Below are 20,093 nucleotides of genomic sequence, written 5' to 3' on the forward strand. Positions count from 1 at the left end.
GGGGGAGGGGGTAAAGGAGGAGTGCCAAGGGTGAAATGACAAATTGAGAAAGGTGAGAAGAGTACCAGATGATGAAATACAGGGAGGGGATAGAGAAAGATTGTGTGGAGGCACAGAAAGAGATGGTGGGAGAGTAGGACTTTCCTTGACCTCCTTAAGAGAAAAACACAATAGATCTAGTAGAGAGGGGTTGAAGTGAAGGTACATAGTACACACCATTAAGAAAAAGAGAGGTTGTCGCCAATTATTGTAAGGAGAATGACATTGTCTAGTTTAACCACTGTGAAGTGGTTACCATGGTAATACCCAGCTTTCAGAGTGGTGCTATATCTGTTTGGTATCAGTGCAGCAGTCCAATTTACAAGCAGCTTCACAGTCCCACTCACTCAACACAATCACAACTATTAATATGACTGACCGCATTGATAATCCCTTTACTGAGCTCGATCAGAGCCGATACACTGATCGCACCATCAAACGATTCACTCTATCCCTTTATCGCTTCTTTCTATCTCTTTTCTGATCTGGTTCTCTTGCTCTCTACTGTTTCTTTCTCTTTTGCTCTTGCTCTCTTTATTTGCATTACTTTCTCTCTGAGAGTGGGTATAGTTTATATATAGTGTATGTATGGTTTATGGTATAGTTTATGGTATAGTTTATGTATAATTTATGGTATAGTGTATGTTTGGTTTATGGTATAGTTTATGCATAGTTTATGGTATAGGTTATGGTATAGTAAATAGTATAATTATAGTATAGTTTATGGTATAGTTTATGTATAGTTTATGTTATAGTGAATTGTATAAATATAGTATAGTTTATGTATAGTTTATGGTTTAGTTTATGGTATAGTGTATGTATAGTTTATGGTTTAATGAATAGTATAATTATAGTATAGTTTATGGTATAGTTTATGTATTGTTTATGGTATAGTGAATAGTATAAATATAGTATAGTGTGTGGTATAGTTTATGTATAGTTTATGGTATAGTGAATAGTATAATTATAGTATAGTTTATGTATCATGGATATCATAAGGTGAATGCACCAATTTGTAAGTCGCTCTGGATAAGAGCGTCTGCTAAATGACTTAAATGTAATGTAAATGTATCGTTTATGGTATAGTTTGTGGTATAGTGAATAGTATAGTTTATGGTAGTTTATGGTATAGTTTATGTATATCTTATAGTATAGTTTATGTATAGCTTATAGTATAGTTTATGGTATAGTTTATGTATAGCTTATATTATAGTTTATGTATAGCTTATAGTATAGCTTATAGTATAGTTTATGTTTGGCTTATAGTATAGCTTCATTTATAGCTTCATGTATAGCTTTATGTATAGTACTGTATATGACAGCTGAAGACATACACCCGCTTGTGCAATGTGATTAGAGTGAACTCGTCAGTCACAGCTCCACAGCACGGATGACTGATCCCTTTACACTCAGGCAGAAAGCAGAGACACCTCAGTGGTCCTGGCAGAGGGACATGCTTCACTCAACACCCCAGAGACCAGTTAGCAGCATCATCCAATTATGTTTTACACACTCATTCTCACTCTCTTCAGCTTCTGCTCTCCTTCTCTCGGTTCCTCCCTCTTCATTTCGCTCCTCTTTTTTGCCTCTCTTCCTGCATCTCTGTGCTTTTCACACTAAAGACAGACTCTGTTCCTCATCTGCAGCTGTGGCTTAGCTGTTTGGCTGGCGACAGGGAATTTAGAGGGATTTAACAGAGGAGATTTTGGGAAAAGAGAGCATGAAATGAAAGAGTTCAAGAATGGAGGGGAAGTACAACGAGAGAAAGGGAGAGAGAAATCCTAACCTACTTTCCCTGTTGGGGACTGGGAGGAAAAATCTATAAAGGTTGACTGACATAAAAAAAGACATGAGGGAGGAAGGAGTGGGTAAGAGAAGAGTGATGTAACACAAGACTAAAGGGTTATGGTTGGCAAGACTATAGAAATCACAGCATTAGAACATAGTAAACCGAAAACAGCCAGAATGATTAACCATACATGTCAACCATAGAAACAGCGAAGTTCAGCTGTTTACACTGAAATAAGTGCGTTGAAAACAGTTATTTTCCCTTCAAATCAGAGAGCTATAGCTATCAATGTCCATGAAGTGCACTCACACATTAGTTAATTGAAGTGTGTGTGTGTGCGTGCGTTCGTGCATGCACGCGCGTTTACTGATTTCATTCAACCGCGATAGTGCTTGTTCCCTCTTGTAACGGTTCATGTTGAACAAATGGTTTTAACAATCCCCAGCCTGGCCAGCTGTTCAAACCCTCTGTGGAGATGTGGTACAGCCTGGATCCTCTTCATATTAACATGGTACTGTATACAGTATACAATCCCAGCCACTACTGTATGTACTAGATGGGCTCTAACTCCAAGTCGCCAAGGCCCTTAACACTTCCTTGATGTACCATTCATAGTGTTGTAGGCTGTAGCTTATTCTCTCAGCACCAGAGGATAGTCAACGCAATCCACTGTGACATGTACCCTACATGGTAGACCTATCTAAAGCCCAGTGTATGTTGAGGTGATTCAGGTCAGATTCCACTGTAGGTGATGACAGATACAAACAAACAAACAAACAAACACAATAGCAGTAGAGGTGGTATACCATGTACCATAATGCATCTGTTTATGGGATTGGAATTGCCAGCCTTCCATTTCCCCACACACTCATCTTAACAGAGTCAGCTGTTGGACCAGAGCGGTGTGTTTCGGTTCGCTGAGCATCTGTAGCTGTGTGTGTGTGTGTGTGTGTGTGTGTGTGTGTGTGTGTGTGTGTGTGTGTGTGTGTGTGTGTGTGTGTGTGTGTGTGTGTGTGTGTGTGTGTGTGTGTGTGTGTGTTAATAAGCCCTATCTGAGGAACAATGGCACTGCTCCAGTGCTGTGTTGTTGTCAGGAGGCTGCTGCTGTTCTTGTCACTCTCAGTTTTATTGTCTATGTTTATCTGGGATCTAACAGGCCTCTTGGAATTAGCCTCAGATAATTACCTAGGGCTGTTATCTCCCTGCCTCTTTTCCTCCTTATCTTCTTTCTGCCTCTTCTCCCTGTATTCATATCTCCTTCCCCCTCTTTCCCGCGTGATTAGAACTGATTCCCAACTTGTTTTGGAGAAGACACATATTTTGATATGCACAGTAAAGATATTTACCCAGTTGCTTACACACAAACACAAACTGACTCCTCCAACTTGCTCTAACTCTGGCAGGAGTTACACACACATACACACAGAAACACGCACACATGCAAACACACACACACACATACACCCCAACAGTGTCAGGGTCCAGTTCATCCCACTTGTCAGAGCTTTTCTCTGATTCAGCGGCAGACGAGGGTGAAGTGCAGGACATGTTCTCTTTTCTCTGATTCAGCGGCAGACGAGGGTGAAGTGCAGGACATGTTCTCTTTTCTCTGATTCAGCGGCAGACGAGAGTGAAGTGCAGGACATGTTCTCTTTTCTCTGATTCAGCGGCAGACGACAGTGAAGTGCAGGACATGTTCTCTTTTCTCTGATTCAGCGGCAGACGACAGTGAAGTGCAGGACATGTTCTCTTTTCTCTGATTCAGCGGCAGACGACAGTGAAGTGCAGGACATGTTCTCTTTTCTCTGATTCAGCGGCAGATGAGGGTGAAGTGCAGGTCATGTTCTCTTTTCTCTGATTCAGCGGCAGACGACAGTGAAGTGCAGGACATGTTCTCTTTTCTCTGATTCAGCGGCAGACGACAGTGAAGTGCAGGACATGTTCTCTTTTCTCTGATTCAGCGGCAGACGACAGTGAAGTGCAGGACATGTTCTCTTTTCTCTGATTCAGCGGCAGACGACAGTGAAGTGCAGGACATGTTCTCTTTTCTCTGATTCAGCGGCAGACGAGGGTGAAGTGCAGGACATGTTCTCTTTTCTCTGATTCAGCGGCAGACGAGGGTGAAGTGCAGGACATGTTCTCTTTTCTCTTCTCCTGTCCGCTCGGTGTTTCCACGCAACGCGTATTAGACTGATGTCACAGCCCAGGCACGTGATTGGTCAGATACTATTCTTAGTCTGTTGAGGAGATACTGCCTGTCTGCAGTAGGTTGAGGTACGTAAGGTTGAGGTAAAACATTTTGTTTAATTCCAGTCAATTTAGGAAGTATACTGAAATTCACAATTAAATTCTAATTCCCTTCAATGCTTTTTATTGAGGAAAGTTTGGAATTGGAATTAGAATTTGGTTTACTTCCTGAATTGACTGGGATTGAAATGTAATTGACCCCAACCCTCCTGTGTGTTTTCCACTCTCTCTCTCTCCTTTCCTCCTCAGAGGTGTGGTGGAGTGGGTCTATTAACACTGGGAACAAACACTTACTGTAGAGTACCCTGCTTCACATCAGTCAACTGGTGCTGTGTGGAAACAGAAATGTTACGTGATTGTGTTGTAGACAGCACATTGACTGTCGTACTTAACTTCCTTGACATTAAACACAAACCCTCCAGCAATGTTACCTTGACTCCTTAATAAGAGAGCAGTAAGAATAGAGACACACAGCAGAGCGAGACCCAGCGTGATGGAGAGGATCATTTAAAAGACGTCAGTTGAAATAATGTGCAACATGATTCACCATGCAGACAGGGTCCAGGCACATCCGTGAATAATTCATTGCTACAGTTTGCTCTCTCTCTCTCTTTCCCTCGTCCCTCTCTTTCTGTGTCCCTCTCCCTTCACTCCCTCTCCCTTCACTCGCTCCCTCTCCATCTCGACACGCGCTTCTATCTCCCTCTGTACTGATTGTATCTCCAAAGTGTATTCATCTGCTCCAATTCTGGAGGATGTAGCTATTAACAGTGGTGAAAGAGGGATGGTTGTACAGTATTGACTATGTGATATGCTTCCGAACAGGATCACCACCCTACTGCTGAACAGCTTTTAGCAGACTGAGAATCAGTGTTTCAGAGTACTGATCCATGCAGGAGTAGGATGGGATGAAGCCCAATACCTCACTTCCCTAACACATGCTAACAGATTTACTGTGTGGACATATGTTTGTCAGTCAGCGGTGCCCTCGGCAACCTCTAGTTTATGTTGATCCTCTCCTTCCAATTTGATATCATGGTTCATATTAGAGTTAGTTTAATGTTGCTATTGAACCATTAGTCGCTATGATGTATGTTTCCCTAATGGAGGGGGAGTGCTATTGGGCACGCACAAAGGAACACAGAGCCTTTGCTTCAGAGGCTGTTAGCTCATTCAAACTCTCCAGTCTTAATTTTTCTTAGATCTGAGAATTTTATTTCTCTCTCATTTCTATAAATAAGGGAAGGTAATATGTTATTCTCTGCTATTCCGCTTTATTGTGGATCCCGAGTGCATTTTACATTTATATTTCATGAGAACATAACTTGGATTCAGTTATGCGTTAGTGTTAGGGTGGCTATTAGCTTAAGTCCTTGCTGTTGGAATAATAAACACATGGTTTTCTACAGAAGGACAAGCAAATGTTTTGTTGAGTCAAGTCGTTTCAGAAACTGGAAATAGTTGATGTTGTCTGAGTACCGTGCATAAAAGAGTGAGTTTCACAGTTCAGGGCCCTCGATAAAGCAATCATGTTAGCACATGCACTCAGTGGGTGTGCGATGTAGCCACAGTTATCTGGTTTCTGCGGCTGTCACGAGCCTGGCACGTTCCTCGCTCCAATGGTGGGTATTTTTTGTAACACAAATGAATGGCTGGACTCCTGCGAATGTGATGTTGATGATGAGGGTTTCAAATGAAACTGTGTGGGTGTGAACATGGGGATCACTAGCCACACGCTGACATTAAGCCACGTGTTGTGTGAGAGAGTTGAGGTCTGTGTGGGCATGTGGCTTTTCCAGAACTTGTGCATAGCCTAAATTAAATCAAATAACTTCTTGTTTTCAATACATGCACCCTCTCGCTCAGTTCAGGGCCCTCAATAAAGCTAACTGTCTCTCTCTCTCTCTCTCAAAACAGTAACAACAATAACCAAGGGTCAAAATAAGCATACATTCAACAATAACAATAAGCATACAGTAGAGTACATGTGCAGGTTGATTGGTCTGTCAGACACTGTCCCTCAACGTATGGCAGGCAGCAATGTAGTGCGCTGCCAACCCACAGCTCTCTGCGTACTCCCCCAACAGGACAGGTAGCCTATCCTCATCAGAAGTCTTTGAAACCTTGAATAAGGGTTTCAAATTTGGGAAAATGACACTCTCTAATTGTTTTATATTTTTTACATTTTGTCAGGAAATGCAGCTCCGACTCAGGTTCTGCTGTTGTGCAGTGGTTGCACAGCCTTTCCTCTACAGGGAGCCAGGTTTTCCGGTGTCTACCCTTCTCAATGGCATGGCTGTGCTCACTGAGCCAGTACTTTGTCAAGGTTTTTCTAAGGTTTTGATCAGTAACCATGGTCAAATATTTAGCCACGGTGTACTGTTGATTTAGGGCCAGATAGCACCGCATTTTGCTTTGTGTTTGTGCTTGTGTTTCCCAATAAGCAATGTAGTTTTGTTTTGACTGTGTTGTAATTTGGTTTATTCTGATTGTTTGGATGTTCTGGTCCTGAGGCTTCAGTGTGTTAGTAGAACAGGTTTGTGAACTCAGCCCCAGGACCAGCTGGATGAGGGGACTCTTTTCTTTGCTCAGCTCTTGGCATTGCAGGGCTTGGTAATGATATTAGAGGGGGACACTGTATTTTAGATGTTTCCAAAACTTAATTGCTCTTTTTTGAGTTTTTATTATTAGTGAATATTGGCCTAATTCTGCCCTGCATGCATTGTTTGTAGTTTTCCTCTGGACATGTAGGATAATCTTACAGAACTCTGCATGCAAGGTTTCAATGGGGTGTTTGTCCCATTTGATGAAATCTTGTTTTGCAAGTGGACCCCACACCTCGCTGCCATAAAGTGCTATTGGTTCAATGGCATATTCAATTAGTTTTAGCCAAATTTTTAATAGGTATTTCAATTTCAATTTGCTTTTTAATTGCGTAGAATGCCTTGCGTGCTTTCTCTCTCAGTTCATTCACTGCCTCATTAAGGTGTCCAGTTGAGCTTATTTTTAAACCTAAGTAATTGTAGTGTGTACAATAGTCTATATATTTTGTACCAATTGAGAACTTTGGTCTAATTCCCTGAGATCTGGATCTTCTCTGGAAAATCATTATTTTAGTATTTTTGGGGTTTACTGCCAGGGCCCAGGTCTGGCAGTACTGCTCTAGGAGGTCCAGGCTCTGCTGTAGGCCATGTGCTGTGAGTGACAGCAGGCATAGGTCATCTGCGAAGAGTAGGCATTTAACTTCTGAATTGTGAAACTGTCTCTCTTTTTGTCTCTCTCTCTCTCTCTCTCTCTCTCTCTCTCTCTCTCTCTCTCTCTCTCTCTTTGTCTCTCTCTCTGCCTCCCTCTCTCTCTCTCTGTTGCTCTCTCTCTCCCTCTCTGCCTCCCTCTTTCTCTCTCTCTCTTTCTCTCTCTGTGTGTGTCTCTCTCTCTCTGTCTCTCTCTCTGTGTGTGTCTCTCTCTCTCTCTCTGTCTCTCTCTCTCTGTCTCTCTCTCTGTCTCTCTCTGTGTGTGTCTCTCTCTCTCTGTCTCTCTCTCTTTTTTCTTTGTCTCTCTCTCTGTCTCTCTCTCTCTCTTCTTTGTCTCTCTCTCTGTCTCTCTCTCTCTTCTTTGTCTCTCTCTGTGTGTGTCTGTCTCTATCTCTTTGTGTGTGTCTCTCTGTCTCTCTCTCTCTCTGTCTGTCTCTCTCTGTGTGTGTGTCTCTCTCTCTCTCTACAGATCCTGGTGGGGGAGCTGGTGGCGTTCTTTATGAAGGCTGAGGGGACGCAAGAGAAGACCATAGTGACAGCAGACTGCTGCTACTTCAACCCCCTGCTGCGACGCATCGTCCGCTTCCTAGGTAACCACTACAGCCTCTAGAGTTTAGACCAACACCACCCAGCCCTGCCTGAACTAGTCTTGAATGATTAGTGTGTCTAACAAGATGATATAAACACACCTGGAATTGGAAATATCTATAAAAGGGTATCTGAATTTGATGTATTTTTAAAGGAAAATGTAGATGTTGATTGGATTTGTCACTGTGCACAGGATATAACTGGTATATAACAATATAGTGAGAGCTCTTTCCCAACAGTGCAGTGATAACAATAATAATAATGATAATATAAATAATAATGATAATACTTATTATAATAATAGTACAGATAATAATAGTATAGATATTAATAATAACATAGAAAATAATAATAAGAAAAATAATATTAACAATAATAATATAGATGATAATAATAATGTAGATAATGTTATAATAATAATAATATAGATAATATAAATAATATAGAAAATAATAATAATATAGAATATAATTATAATAATATAAATAATAATAAAGAAAATAGTAATAATATAGAAAATAATAATAATATAGAATATAATAATAATATAAATAATAATATAGAAAATAGTAATAATATAGATAATAATAATAAAATACATAATAATATTATAGATATAAATATGAATAATAATATAGATAGTGATATAAATAATAATATAATATAGATAATAATGTAGGTAATATAAAATGTCATAAAAAAAACACACAAAAAGTACGATATAAGTAGAGGCGTAACTGAATGAACACCAGAGACGGAGTGCAATATGAAATTGTATTAAATAATTTGCGGTATGGCCTCACGGAAGAATGCTCCTTGGAGCCAGACAGGTAGCCCTTTGCTGGACAGCTGGCATCAACCCCCCCGGCTAGCGGAGCGGAGTTCCAATGACAGGCCTTGAGGTTATTATAGCTGCTGGTTGTCGAAATTTGCTGCTGAAAAACAACAAGTGAGAGAACATGGGTAAGTTGACATAGAAATACATCCCAAGATTGACACCCATTGGTTGAAAGAGAGGAAAGTGATAGGTTAAACAGTAAGCCTGCAGAATGTGCATTATTGTGCCATGCTTATAGGCTAAAGGTAAATAGCTGAATGACATTCTGCCAATGGCTAATAGGATAGAGGAGAAGAACTAGATGCTATGCTGATGATGAAACGTTTGTATTCATTCCCACTATGCCCGTATAATAGGAAACAGAGTGAATTATGTTTTGTGGCTAGATGAAGTTAAACAAGCATTCAGACCAGCCTTCCTGATTGAACTTGCTACATTTGAAGAAACACGAGAATGCAAGTAACACAACAATAAAACAGGAAGAGACATGCCTCAGCAGTTTGTGATGGTGATGGCTAAAACTAGTGTGAAGAATTTCATACATACAGTTGAAGTCGGAAGTTTATATACACTTAGGTTGGAGTCATTAAAACTCATTTTTAAACTACTCCACAAATTTCTAGTTAACAAACTATAGTTTTGGCAAGTCGGTTAAGACATCTACTTTGTGCATGACACAAGTAATTTTTCCAACAATTGTTTACAGACAGATTATTTCACTTATAATTCACTATCACAATTCCAGTGAGTCAGAAGTTTACATACACTAAGTTGCCTTTAAACAGCTTGGAACATTCCTGAAAATGATGTCATGGATTTAGAAGCTTCTGATAGGCTAATTGACATCATTTGAGTCAAATGGAGGTATACCTGGATGTATTTCAAGGCCTACCTTCAAACTCAGTGCCTCTTTGCCTGACATCATTGGAAAATCAAAAGAAATCAGCCACGACCTCAGAAAAAGAATTGTAGACCTCCACAAGTCTGGTTCATCCTTGGGAGCAATTTCCAAATGCCTGAAGGTACCACATTCATCTGTACAAACAATAGTACGCAAGCATAAACACCAAGGGACCACGCAGCCGTCATACCACTCAGGAAGGAGACGCGTTCTGTCTCCTAGAGAGGAACGTACTTTGGTGTGAAAAGTGCAAATCAATTCCAGAACAACAGCAAAGGTCCTTGTGAAGATGCTGGAGGAAACAGGTACAAAAGTATCTATATCCACAGTAATATCAACATATCCTGAAAGGCCGTTCAGCAAGGAAGAAGCCACTGCTCCAAAGCCGCCATAAAAAAGCCAGACTACGGTTTGCAACTGCACATGGGGACAAAGATCATACTTTTTGGAGAAATGTCCTCTGGTCTGATGAAACAAAAATATAACTGTTTGGCCATAATCAACATCGTTATTTTTGGAGGAAAAAGGGGGAGGCTAGCAAGCCGAAGAACACCATCCCAACCGTGAAGCATGGGGGTGGCAGCATCATGTTGTGGGGGTGCTTTACTGCAGGAGGGACTGGTGCACTTCATAAAATAGATGGCATCATGAGGCAGGGAAAATTATGTGAATATATTGAAGCAACATCTCAAGACATCAGTCAGGAAGTTAAAGTTGGGTCGCAAATGGGTCTTCCAAATGGACAATGACCCCAAGCATACTTCCAAAGTTGTGGCAAAATGGCTTAAGGACAACAAAGTCAAGGTATTGGAGTGGCCATCACAAAGCCCTGACCTCAATCCTATTGAAAATGTGTGGGCAGAACTGAAAAAGCGTGTGCGATCAAGGAGGCCTACAAAACCTGACTCTGTTACACCAGCTCTGTCAGGAGGAATGGGCCAAAATTTGCCCAACTTATCGTGGGAAGCTTGTGGAAGGCTACGCAAAACGTTTCACAGAGGTTAAACAATTTAAAGGCAATGCTACCAAATACTAATTGAGTGTATGTAAACATCTGACCCACTGGGAATGTGATGAGAGAAATAAAAAGCTGAAATCAATCATTCTCTACTATTATTCTGACATTTCACTTTCTTAAAATATAGTGGTGATCCTAACAGACCTAAGACAGGGAATTTTTACTAGGATTAAATGTTAGGAATTGTGAAAAACTGAGTTTAAATGTATTTGGCTAAGGTGTATGTAAACTTCCGACTTCAACTGTATTTGCATGTTCATCACTTCAGGTGATCATGAAGGCTTTTGCAATTTCACACCTCAGCTGATAACAGCGGCTCCCAGGTAGGCTGGGGGAAAACTAAACTCCTCCTCTTTTAGTTGGCTGTCATTGCTCTCTCTCTCTCTTTCTCTCTCTCCCTCAGGGGTGTTCTCCTTCGGCCTGTTCACCACCACCATCTTTGCCAACGCGGGTCAGGCGGTTACAGGAAACCAGACGCCTCACTTCCTGTCTGCCTGCCGCCCTAACTACACGGCCCTGGGGTGCACATCCAACATGCAGTACATCACCCAGCCCCGTGCCTGCACTGGAAACCCCCTGGTAGTGGCATCTGCACGCAAATCCTTCCCCTCCAAGGACGCAGCGCTCAGTGTCTACTCTGCAGTCTACACGGTGGTAGGTTCTGGACTGGGGAGTAGGAGTTTGGACCGTTTGATACACATGTTATGGTATACCACCCTATAGTAGAGTTGATACCCAGCCTACAGTATTACAATTCCTGACAGTCCTACCTGTCTACCTGTCTGTCCTACCTGTCTGTCTCAGATGTATGTGACGCTGGTATTCCAGACCAAAGGCACTCGGCTGACCAAGCCTACGGTCAGCCTGACCCTGCTATGCCTGGCCATGCTGGTGGGAGTGGTCAAGGTGGCAGAGTACCGCAACCACTGGGCCGACGTCCTGGCCGGCTTCTTCACTGGAGGAGCCATCGCTGTGTTTCTGGTGAGAGGGAGGGAGGGAGGGGAGGGAAGGATGGATGGAGGGAGCTGCTGAGGGAATGGTGAGGCAGAAGAGGGTGGTTAGGGAAGTCATTATTCCGGGAGATGAGATGAGGGTGATAGAATGTAACAGTGATGTATATTGATGACATTTTACGTTGATATTTAAGTTCATAAACACAGGGGCTGTTAATCCTGGTACTTCTCGCCATGGGATGAGAAATGTCACTCTCATTTCACTTAAAGTGAGCTCCAAAAGTATAATAATGAGGAGTGAGAAATTTAGAGGCCTGAATTTCATATACCCCCCCCCCCCGAAACAAAATGCTAACCTTCCCTGTTATTGTAGTGGTAAGAGGTTATTCATGATTCATTCTTGACTATCTTTAATCATGGTAGCATCCACATTTAATGTAGAAGTGTTTAGAAACATATTCTATTCTTATTTACAATAAAAGTGACTCCAAAAATGTACCATTCATTTCTATTGGGCACAAAATAATGTGAAACACAGGCAAAACAAACAGTAAATGCATCCAACAAGTTTGTAGAGTCACAAGCTTGATGCAATCATTGTGTGTTAGGAAAATGGGACCAAATACTAAACTTTTGACTACTTTAATACACCCGGCGGTGTCAGAGGAAGGCCTTAAAAACTGTCAAAGACTCCAGTCACCCAAGTCATAGACTGTCCTCTCTGCTACCGCACTTGTGTATTAAACTGGTGTATTAAATCAAGTCTGTGACCAAACTGAGCAATCGGGGGAGAAGGGCCTTGGTCAGGGAGGTGAACAAGAACCCGATGGTCACTCTGACAGAGCTCTAGAGTTCCTCTGTCGAGACGGGAGAACCTTCCAGAAGTACAACCATCTCTGCAGCACTCCACCAATCAGTCGTTTATGGTAGAGTGGCCAGACGGAAGCCACTCCTCAGTAAAAGGTACATGACAGCCCGCTTGGACTTTGCCAAAGGGCACCTAAAAACTCACTCAGCATCACGTCTGGAGGAAACCTGGCACCATCCCTACAGTGAAGCATGGTGGTGGCAGCATCATGCTGTGGGGATGTTTTTCAGCAACAGGGACTGGGAGACTCGTCAGGATTGAGGCAAACATGAATGGACAGAGAGTACAGAGAGATCCTTGATGAAAACCTGCTCCAGAACTCTCAGGACCTCAGACTGGGGTGAAGGTTCGCCTTCTAACAGGACAAAGTACACAGCCAAGACAACGCGGGTGTGGCTTTGGAACAAGTCTCTGAATGTCCTTGAGTGGCCCAGCCAGAGCCCGGACTTGAACCCAATCAAACATCTCTGGAGAGACCTGAAAATAGCTGTGCAGCAACTCTCTCCATCCAGCCTGACAGAGCTTGAGAGGATCTGCAGAGAAGAATGGGAGAAACTCCCCAAATACAGGTTTGCCAAGCTTGTAGCGTCATTCCCAAGAAGACTCAATGCTGTAGTCACTGCCAAAGGTGCTTCAACCAAGTACTGAGTAAAGGGTCTGAATACTTATGTAAATGTCTTATTTCAGTGTTTAAAAATAAAAAGAATTGCAAAAATGTCTAAAAACCTGTTTTCGTTTTGCATTATAGGTTATTTTGTGTAAATTGATGAGGAAAATGTTATACATTTTTGATTAAGGCTGTAACGTAACAAAATGTGGAAAAAGTCAAGGGGTCTGAATACTTTCCCAAGGCTCTGTTACATACTGTATTACATCAATTACCTCAACTACCTTGTACCCCTGCACATTGACTCAGTACTGGTACTCCTTGTATGTATATCCTTTTTTTTCTTTTTTGTCTTACTATTTCGTTTTTTTTGTGCAAGTATTTGTCTTACTTTTTAACTATGCAATGTTGGGAATGGGCTCGTAAGTAAGCATTTCACTGTAAAGTCTACACCTGTTGTATTCGGCACATGTGACCAATACAATTTGATTTGATGAATTTGTCCCAATACTTTTGCTCCCCTAAAATGGGGGAACTATATACAAAAGGTAATGTAATTTCTAAATGGTTCACCCAATATGGATGAAAATACCCTCAAATTAAAGCTGACAGTCTGCACTTTACACTCATAGTCATTGTATAATTTCAAATCCAAAGTTTTGGAGTACAGAGCCAAAGAACAACACAATTATCACTGTCCCAATACTTTTGGCATTACCTTTTCTTATTAACTCAATTTTTCCCTGTCTCTCTCTCTCTCTCTCTCTCTCTCTCTCCCTCTCTCTCTCTCTCTCTCTTTCTCTCTCTCTCTCTCTCTCTCTCTCTCTCTCTCTCTCTCTCTCTCTCTCTCTCTCTTCCGTTCTCTCTGTCTTTCTCACTCCTCTCTCTCCAGGTGACGTGTGTGATCAACAACTTCCAGCAGACGAGGCCCCCTCCCCCTCCCCCGCGGCCACAGCGCCCTGAGTCGGTGCTAGGCATGCCGATGGTGGCTCTGCCATGTGTGGAGAGTCCTCTCGAAAAGTTAAGTGGAACTCAGGTAAGGGTTGGGGGAGGGTGAGCGGCAGGGCTGCACACACGGGGGGGGAGCAGACATGCACCCCTTCTCTCCCCTTCTGTCGTCCCCCCAATCCCAAAAGAGGATGTCCCCTCACAGCGCATTCCCCAGCACCACCCCCTAACCCTCAACCCCGACCAAAGCACAAGAACACCAAACCTTGTCTTTGAGCCAGTAACCCTTTACTCAGAAATGTGTGGCTCTTTAGACGGAGCCGTTTGCAGTAGTCTTCCTCAGCATGCATTCACCATCCCTCAGTGGTTGAAGCTTTGAAGACCTCTTAGAACTTTGAAGTGAATGAGAAGTGCACTGTGAGCTCTTTAGATAAGGGAGAGCAGAAGGCACTGGGGAAGGACAACCTGTTGGAAGTGTGATTCAAGGGAGCAGCTTTGAGATTGCTTGTGTCTCCTCTTGTCTGTCACCTACACTAACCCTCACCTGACCTCCTCTCCCCTGTCTCCCACCTTGCTCTTTTCCCTTATCCCTCACTTGATCTCTATCCTTCTATCTCTGTCACCAGCATCCTGCACTCTCCTCCTCCTGCCCTCCCTACCATCCCTACGTTCACCAGCCATTCTGACCAACTTTTGATCTGTTTCTCTTGCTCCTCACTCGTTTTTCTTTTTTTCATCACTCTTTCCACCCCATATTTCTCTCTCCTTCTTCCTCCCTCTCTTCTCTTCTGTCCCTCCCTCTCTCTTTTTCACTCCTCTCTCTCCCCTGCAGACTCCGAGGGGATCTCCTTTCACAGAGATCACATGACCATCAGCCGTATCGGTTCCCCGCCACCCCAGATGTCCTCATTCCGTCTCGCTCCATTTCCAGCGAAGTCTAGACCAGCCACATGAACATGAACACTCACACGAACACCACTGCGCCGCCCACCCGGCAGGCCGCTACTCCACCCTCTACAGATCCTACTCCACGCAGGTCTAGACTTTCAAAACACACGCACACAAACACAACACACACAGCAACCTCAGAACTCTACAAACCTCCCCCTAACCTTGTCCAAGCCCAAACCCCTGGGGGAACCGAGAGGTGAGCTCTCAAAGTGAGACTCGCAAAGACTTAACAGCTATCCAGCTGAACATTCAGTACAGTGTCAGGTACAGGTATGCCTCTTTCATTTTGTTGTTTTCAGAGGCTTCTTTTTTGTTTTGCAGACTTTTTTTGAATGTCCTTCATTGTGTGAAGTACACATTTCACTGATATTGCAAGGTGATGTTTCATCTTCTACGTGCTTGTAAGGAGAAACTGTCAATCCATTTGACAACTGTGTTCTTTTGTGTTTTCAACTGTCTGTTGGAGATGTCCTCACAGCCAATGCAGCCAGTCATCCTGAAACACTTCAGTCATTTGTGTCTCTGTACACTTTTAAGATGAATCCAAACAACTGCTCAATGAACGCTCTCTGCTGGCTTTAGGGCTCATTTTCAGTATCCTAGAATGCGCCAATCATCAAATATCTGCACGAGTCAACAAACTCAAGTGAACAAATGTTTACGGTCCAATCACTTTCTGTAGCAACTGTGGTACTTAATTACTGTACCTTCCAAATACAGCATAGAGACAACACACACAGATCAGGATCCTGGTAGGTCTAAACGCATCGCATTAGCTCTCTGGCAGACCTCTCATCAGCTCTGCATGACATTACCCAGATCAAAGGATTCTGTTCATATCACTGAGGAGAAGACAATACAAGAACAAACAGGATGAAACTGCAGACAGTTTATTTTTCTCCGCTTTCGATTGGTTGCAACTGCAGCAAGTCAGCATGAAATATATATACAGATTTGGTAAGACCGGATGAGACACATTTTGAAATACATCACAAGTGACAGGACATGAGCATTGTACAGTACAAAACATTTTCTTTTACACTCAATGTATCTGGACAGGGAACCTTGGTTACCAAAGCTTTGTCATTGTGATGTCACTAAAATACTTGTTTACTTACACATCCCTTTTGCCTGGAATGGAACGGATCACATCGGCATGGAACGGAACGCCACACTGGAAAACCAAGATTCCCTGTCTCTGGGCTGTAGAGAGATATTATTGGACTTTGCCTATTCATGTGATTTATTTATGAGGAGATTAATCATAGATGTATTTAGTTGATGTGTATATATGGTGTGGTTGCCACAAACAGTTTAATTTTGATTTGCACAGCCCTCACTCATATCCAGTGGTGTAGAGTACTTAAGTAAAAAATACTTTAAAATTCTACTTAAGTAGTTTTTTGGGGTATCTACTGTACTTTACTATTTATATTTTTACCAACTTTTACTTGTACTTGACTACATTCCTAAAGAAAATGATGTACTTTTTACTCCATACATTTTCCCTGACAGCCAAATCATTTTGAATGCTTAGCAGGACAGGAAAATGGTCCAATTCATGCACTAATCAAGAGAACATCCCTGGTCATCCCTACTGCCTCTGATCTGGAGGAGTCAGGAAACACAAATGCTTTGTTTGTAAATTATGTGAGTGTTGTAGTGTGCCTCTCGTTATCCGTAAATTAAAAAGATTTGCTTAATATAAGGAATTTGAAACGATTTCTACTTTTACGTTTAACTAAGTATATTTTAGCAATTACATTTACTTTTGATACTTAAGTGTATTTAAAACCAAATACTTTTAGACTTTTACTCATGTAGTATTTACTGGGTGACTTTCACTTGAGTAATTTTCTATTAAGGTATCTTTATTTTTACTCAAGTATGATAATTGGGTACTTTTTCCACCACTGCTCATATCTCACCCGCCACTCTCCACTCCCTCCCACTGGCATATGGTTTTCTACCACTGTTTGGTTTTCTTCTTTGTGTTGTATCCTGACTATACCATCACTGTGCTGTGTAATGTTTCCCTCTGCTGGACAACACACACACACACACACACACACACACACACACACACACACACACACACACATGAAAACGCTCATAAGAAAACATACATTTAATATTGTCAAACTTACCAAAATACACACACTTTTGGACGAACATACACATACTCAGCCAACGAAACAAACAAACACACACACTCACTTACCTCTCCTAATCTCTAGCCTATACCTCCCCTCTTTTCCACTTTCTTACACTTAAACCTGTTTGTATGGTTTTGTAAATAGTTATTTTTTGTAATGAGAACGTGATTTTTACACAGACACCCCACTGCTCTCCTTACATTATGTGGTTATGGAGAAATGGGAACATTAATCGTATTAACTGTATTACTAAAGACAAGCGTGTATGTAAAGGTCCTGGTCCACTCTAAATCAGGCCTGGATTGGACCTCTCCTCGTCCCAAACTGGCAGCCATTCTGCATCAAACCAGGTGCCCTCCCGGACCAAGGTTGGAGTCAACCGAAGATGGCCCGTGGTTTTATGCTAACAATAGAATCCCCTCATGGTTTAGTTTCTCATGTAATAGTTCACCTGCCAGTCCATATTGGGCCAGTAACCGAAAGGTTGCTGGATCGAATCCGCAAGCTGACAAGGTAAAAATCTGTCGTTCTGCCCCTGAGCAAGGCAGTTAACCCACTGTTCCCCGGGAGCCGATGACATTGATTAAGGCAGCCCCCCATGCCTCTCTGATTCAGAGGGGTAGGGTTGAATGCATTCAGTTGTACAGCTGACTAGGTATCCCCCTTTCCCTATACACCAGAGTCAGTGAATTAGGACAAAGTGCACTGTATACAAGGGACTTAACCGTATCACAATTTTGAGCGGGTCTGTTGCTTTTACATTTAAGTCATTTAGCAGACGCTTTTATCCAGAGCGACTTACAGAAGCAATTACGGTTAAGTGCCTTGGTCTAGGGCACCTTGTCGTCTCGGGGATTCGAACCAGCGACCTTTCAGTTACTGGCCCAGAGCTCTTAACCGCTAGGGCAAAACTGACAGCAGCTACAAAATACTACACAGATGGCTTGATTATGTTTGGGTCAGAATGTGTGTTCCTCGGTGCACATACAATACATCTGCAGTTTGATTTAGTTCTATTTTTAAAAATAAGACGATAAATAATGCAGGAACAAAAAAAAGTGTTCTGAGTTTTAACACTTCATTTCATCTTGTTACAACGTACCCTCTGTTTTGTAAAGATTTGTCTGATGAGAACAATAAATGGATATTGCAATAAAAAGGATGTTGAGTGTTTGCTCTTGCCTTTTATGAGGGCAGAACACATTCTGTTTTACTGTCATTGATTTTATCTTTTGACCAATCACAATGCTGATTGTTGCTCAAATGTGGCCCAGGGTGTGGATCATAGCCAATAGGAATGTTTTATACTTTTTAATCAATGTTCTCTTTTTATTTTCTCTATTGGACATAATATGCACTTCTGACTTAGCAACACCCTCTAAAGGCTTGAGAAGAACATAATAGTAGTGTTACTGTGACCTGCTGGTGAGAGATACGCATTACATTAGTCAATGCAGAGCTGCAACATTTGAGCTGATAACTTGCTAACCTCTGTGATATACAAGTTGTTTTGGGTCGGTGTCCCACTAGCGGGACAACTTCCAGGGAAACTGGAGGGAGCGTAATTCAAATAGATTCTAATAGTTATTATGTATTTTAAACATTTAGGTACATATAAGTGTCTTATATCGTCTGAAAGCTTAAATTCTTGTTAATCTAACTGCACTGTCCGATTTACAGTAGCTATTACAGCAAAAACATGCCATGCGATTGTTTGAGGACGGCGTCCCACATCCAAATATTTTTACACCGGCACAGGTTTCATACATTCACATATAAAGATTAAATATTCACTTACTTTTTGAAAATCTTCCACTGATTTGTCATCCAAAGGGTCCCAGCTATAACATGAAGTGTCGTTTTATTAGATAAAATCCTTTTTTATATCCCAAAAAGTCAGTTTAGTTGGCGCCATTGATTTGAGTAATCCACTCGTTCAACTTGCAGAGAAAGAAATCAGAAAATCTACCCCTAAACTTTGTTTCAACAAGTCAAAATACATTTCTATTTACTCCTCAGACACCCTAAAATGTAATCAAACTATTATATTTATTTCGGAAAGAAGTATGTTAAATAGGAAACCGATTTTAGCAGTTGCGCAACTTCGTCAAGACACGGATTTCCAAGACTGTGTCCTCTTACAAAAACGGTTATTTCTTATTCGTGAGCCTGAAACCTTGAACATAGACTGCTGACACCCTGTGCATCCAGGGAGCTATTTTACAATATGATCTTTCTCTAAGAGGATGTTCTCTCTCAAAAAGAAAATTCCGGTTAGTTTTTCTTTGGATTTTCTCCTACCATATCTATTGTGTTATATTCTCCTACATTATTTTTTAATTTCTACAAACTTCAAAGTGTTTTCTTTCTAGTGGTATCAATTATATGCATATCCTGGCTTCAGGGCCTGAGCTACAGGCAGTTTACCTTGGGTATGTCATTCAGATGGAAATTGAGAAAAAAGTGGCCTAGCCCAAGAAGTTTTAAAATGTCCTTATTACCTCAGTACAATGTTGTTAATTACTCCCAGTAATGTCTAAAAACTAGCATACATGCAAATTACTGTTCAAGGAAACACTGTATTTTATGTTCTTAGCCTAACGGTTTCACAAATGGTAAATGTATGTTGGGAGAAAATGTAGAATATATGTATTATGTGCAAGCTAGCATGTGATGGTAATAGCAAGGACTAGGCCTTATTGATTACGTCCGTTGACTATGCAGTGACAGTAGAAGGCCACAAGATGGCGACCTATATCAGATATTTCCACCGGTGTTTCCACTGTGTTATTCAGGGAGGCAAAGTACCTGTGTTAATAATGCAAGGTAAGCACTTATCAGTGAGTGCATCACTGATTACAAGGTTGTCATTTCTGTTTCTTCTATGTGATGTTCCAATAGCACAGCTGTGAACATTTTAAGGTATTCCAATGACACAG

General features: G+C 41.7%; 1 protein-coding gene across 5 annotated transcripts in view; it reads left to right on the forward strand.

Moving 5' to 3' along the window:
• Window positions 1-18,316, forward strand: part of LOC129826489 (phospholipid phosphatase-related protein type 5-like) — a 61,392-nt gene extending 43,076 nt beyond the window's left edge. For 2 of the 5 annotated variants that reach the window (XM_055887287.1, XM_055887312.1), the window contains 5 exons: window positions 7,796-7,916; window positions 11,075-11,325; window positions 11,476-11,652; window positions 13,992-14,135; window positions 14,674-14,848. In XM_055887287.1, coding sequence (XP_055743262.1) covers window positions 7,796-7,916; window positions 11,075-11,325; window positions 11,476-11,652; window positions 13,992-14,135; window positions 14,674-14,733 — 753 coding nt within the window. In that variant the 3' untranslated portion in view covers window positions 14,734-14,848. Of the gene's footprint in view, window positions 1-7,795; window positions 7,917-11,074; window positions 11,326-11,475; window positions 11,653-13,991; window positions 14,136-14,673; window positions 14,849-14,879 lie in introns of those variants that run through there. The other 3 variants (XM_055887278.1, XM_055887302.1, XM_055887296.1) reach the window with 2 other exon arrangements.
• The last annotated feature ends 1,777 nt before the right edge of the window (window positions 18,317-20,093 follow it).

Source organism: Salvelinus fontinalis, chromosome 2 (assembly GCF_029448725.1).
Source record: "Salvelinus fontinalis isolate EN_2023a chromosome 2, ASM2944872v1, whole genome shotgun sequence".
In the NCBI taxonomy this organism is placed as follows: Eukaryota; Metazoa; Chordata; class Actinopteri; order Salmoniformes; family Salmonidae; genus Salvelinus; species Salvelinus fontinalis.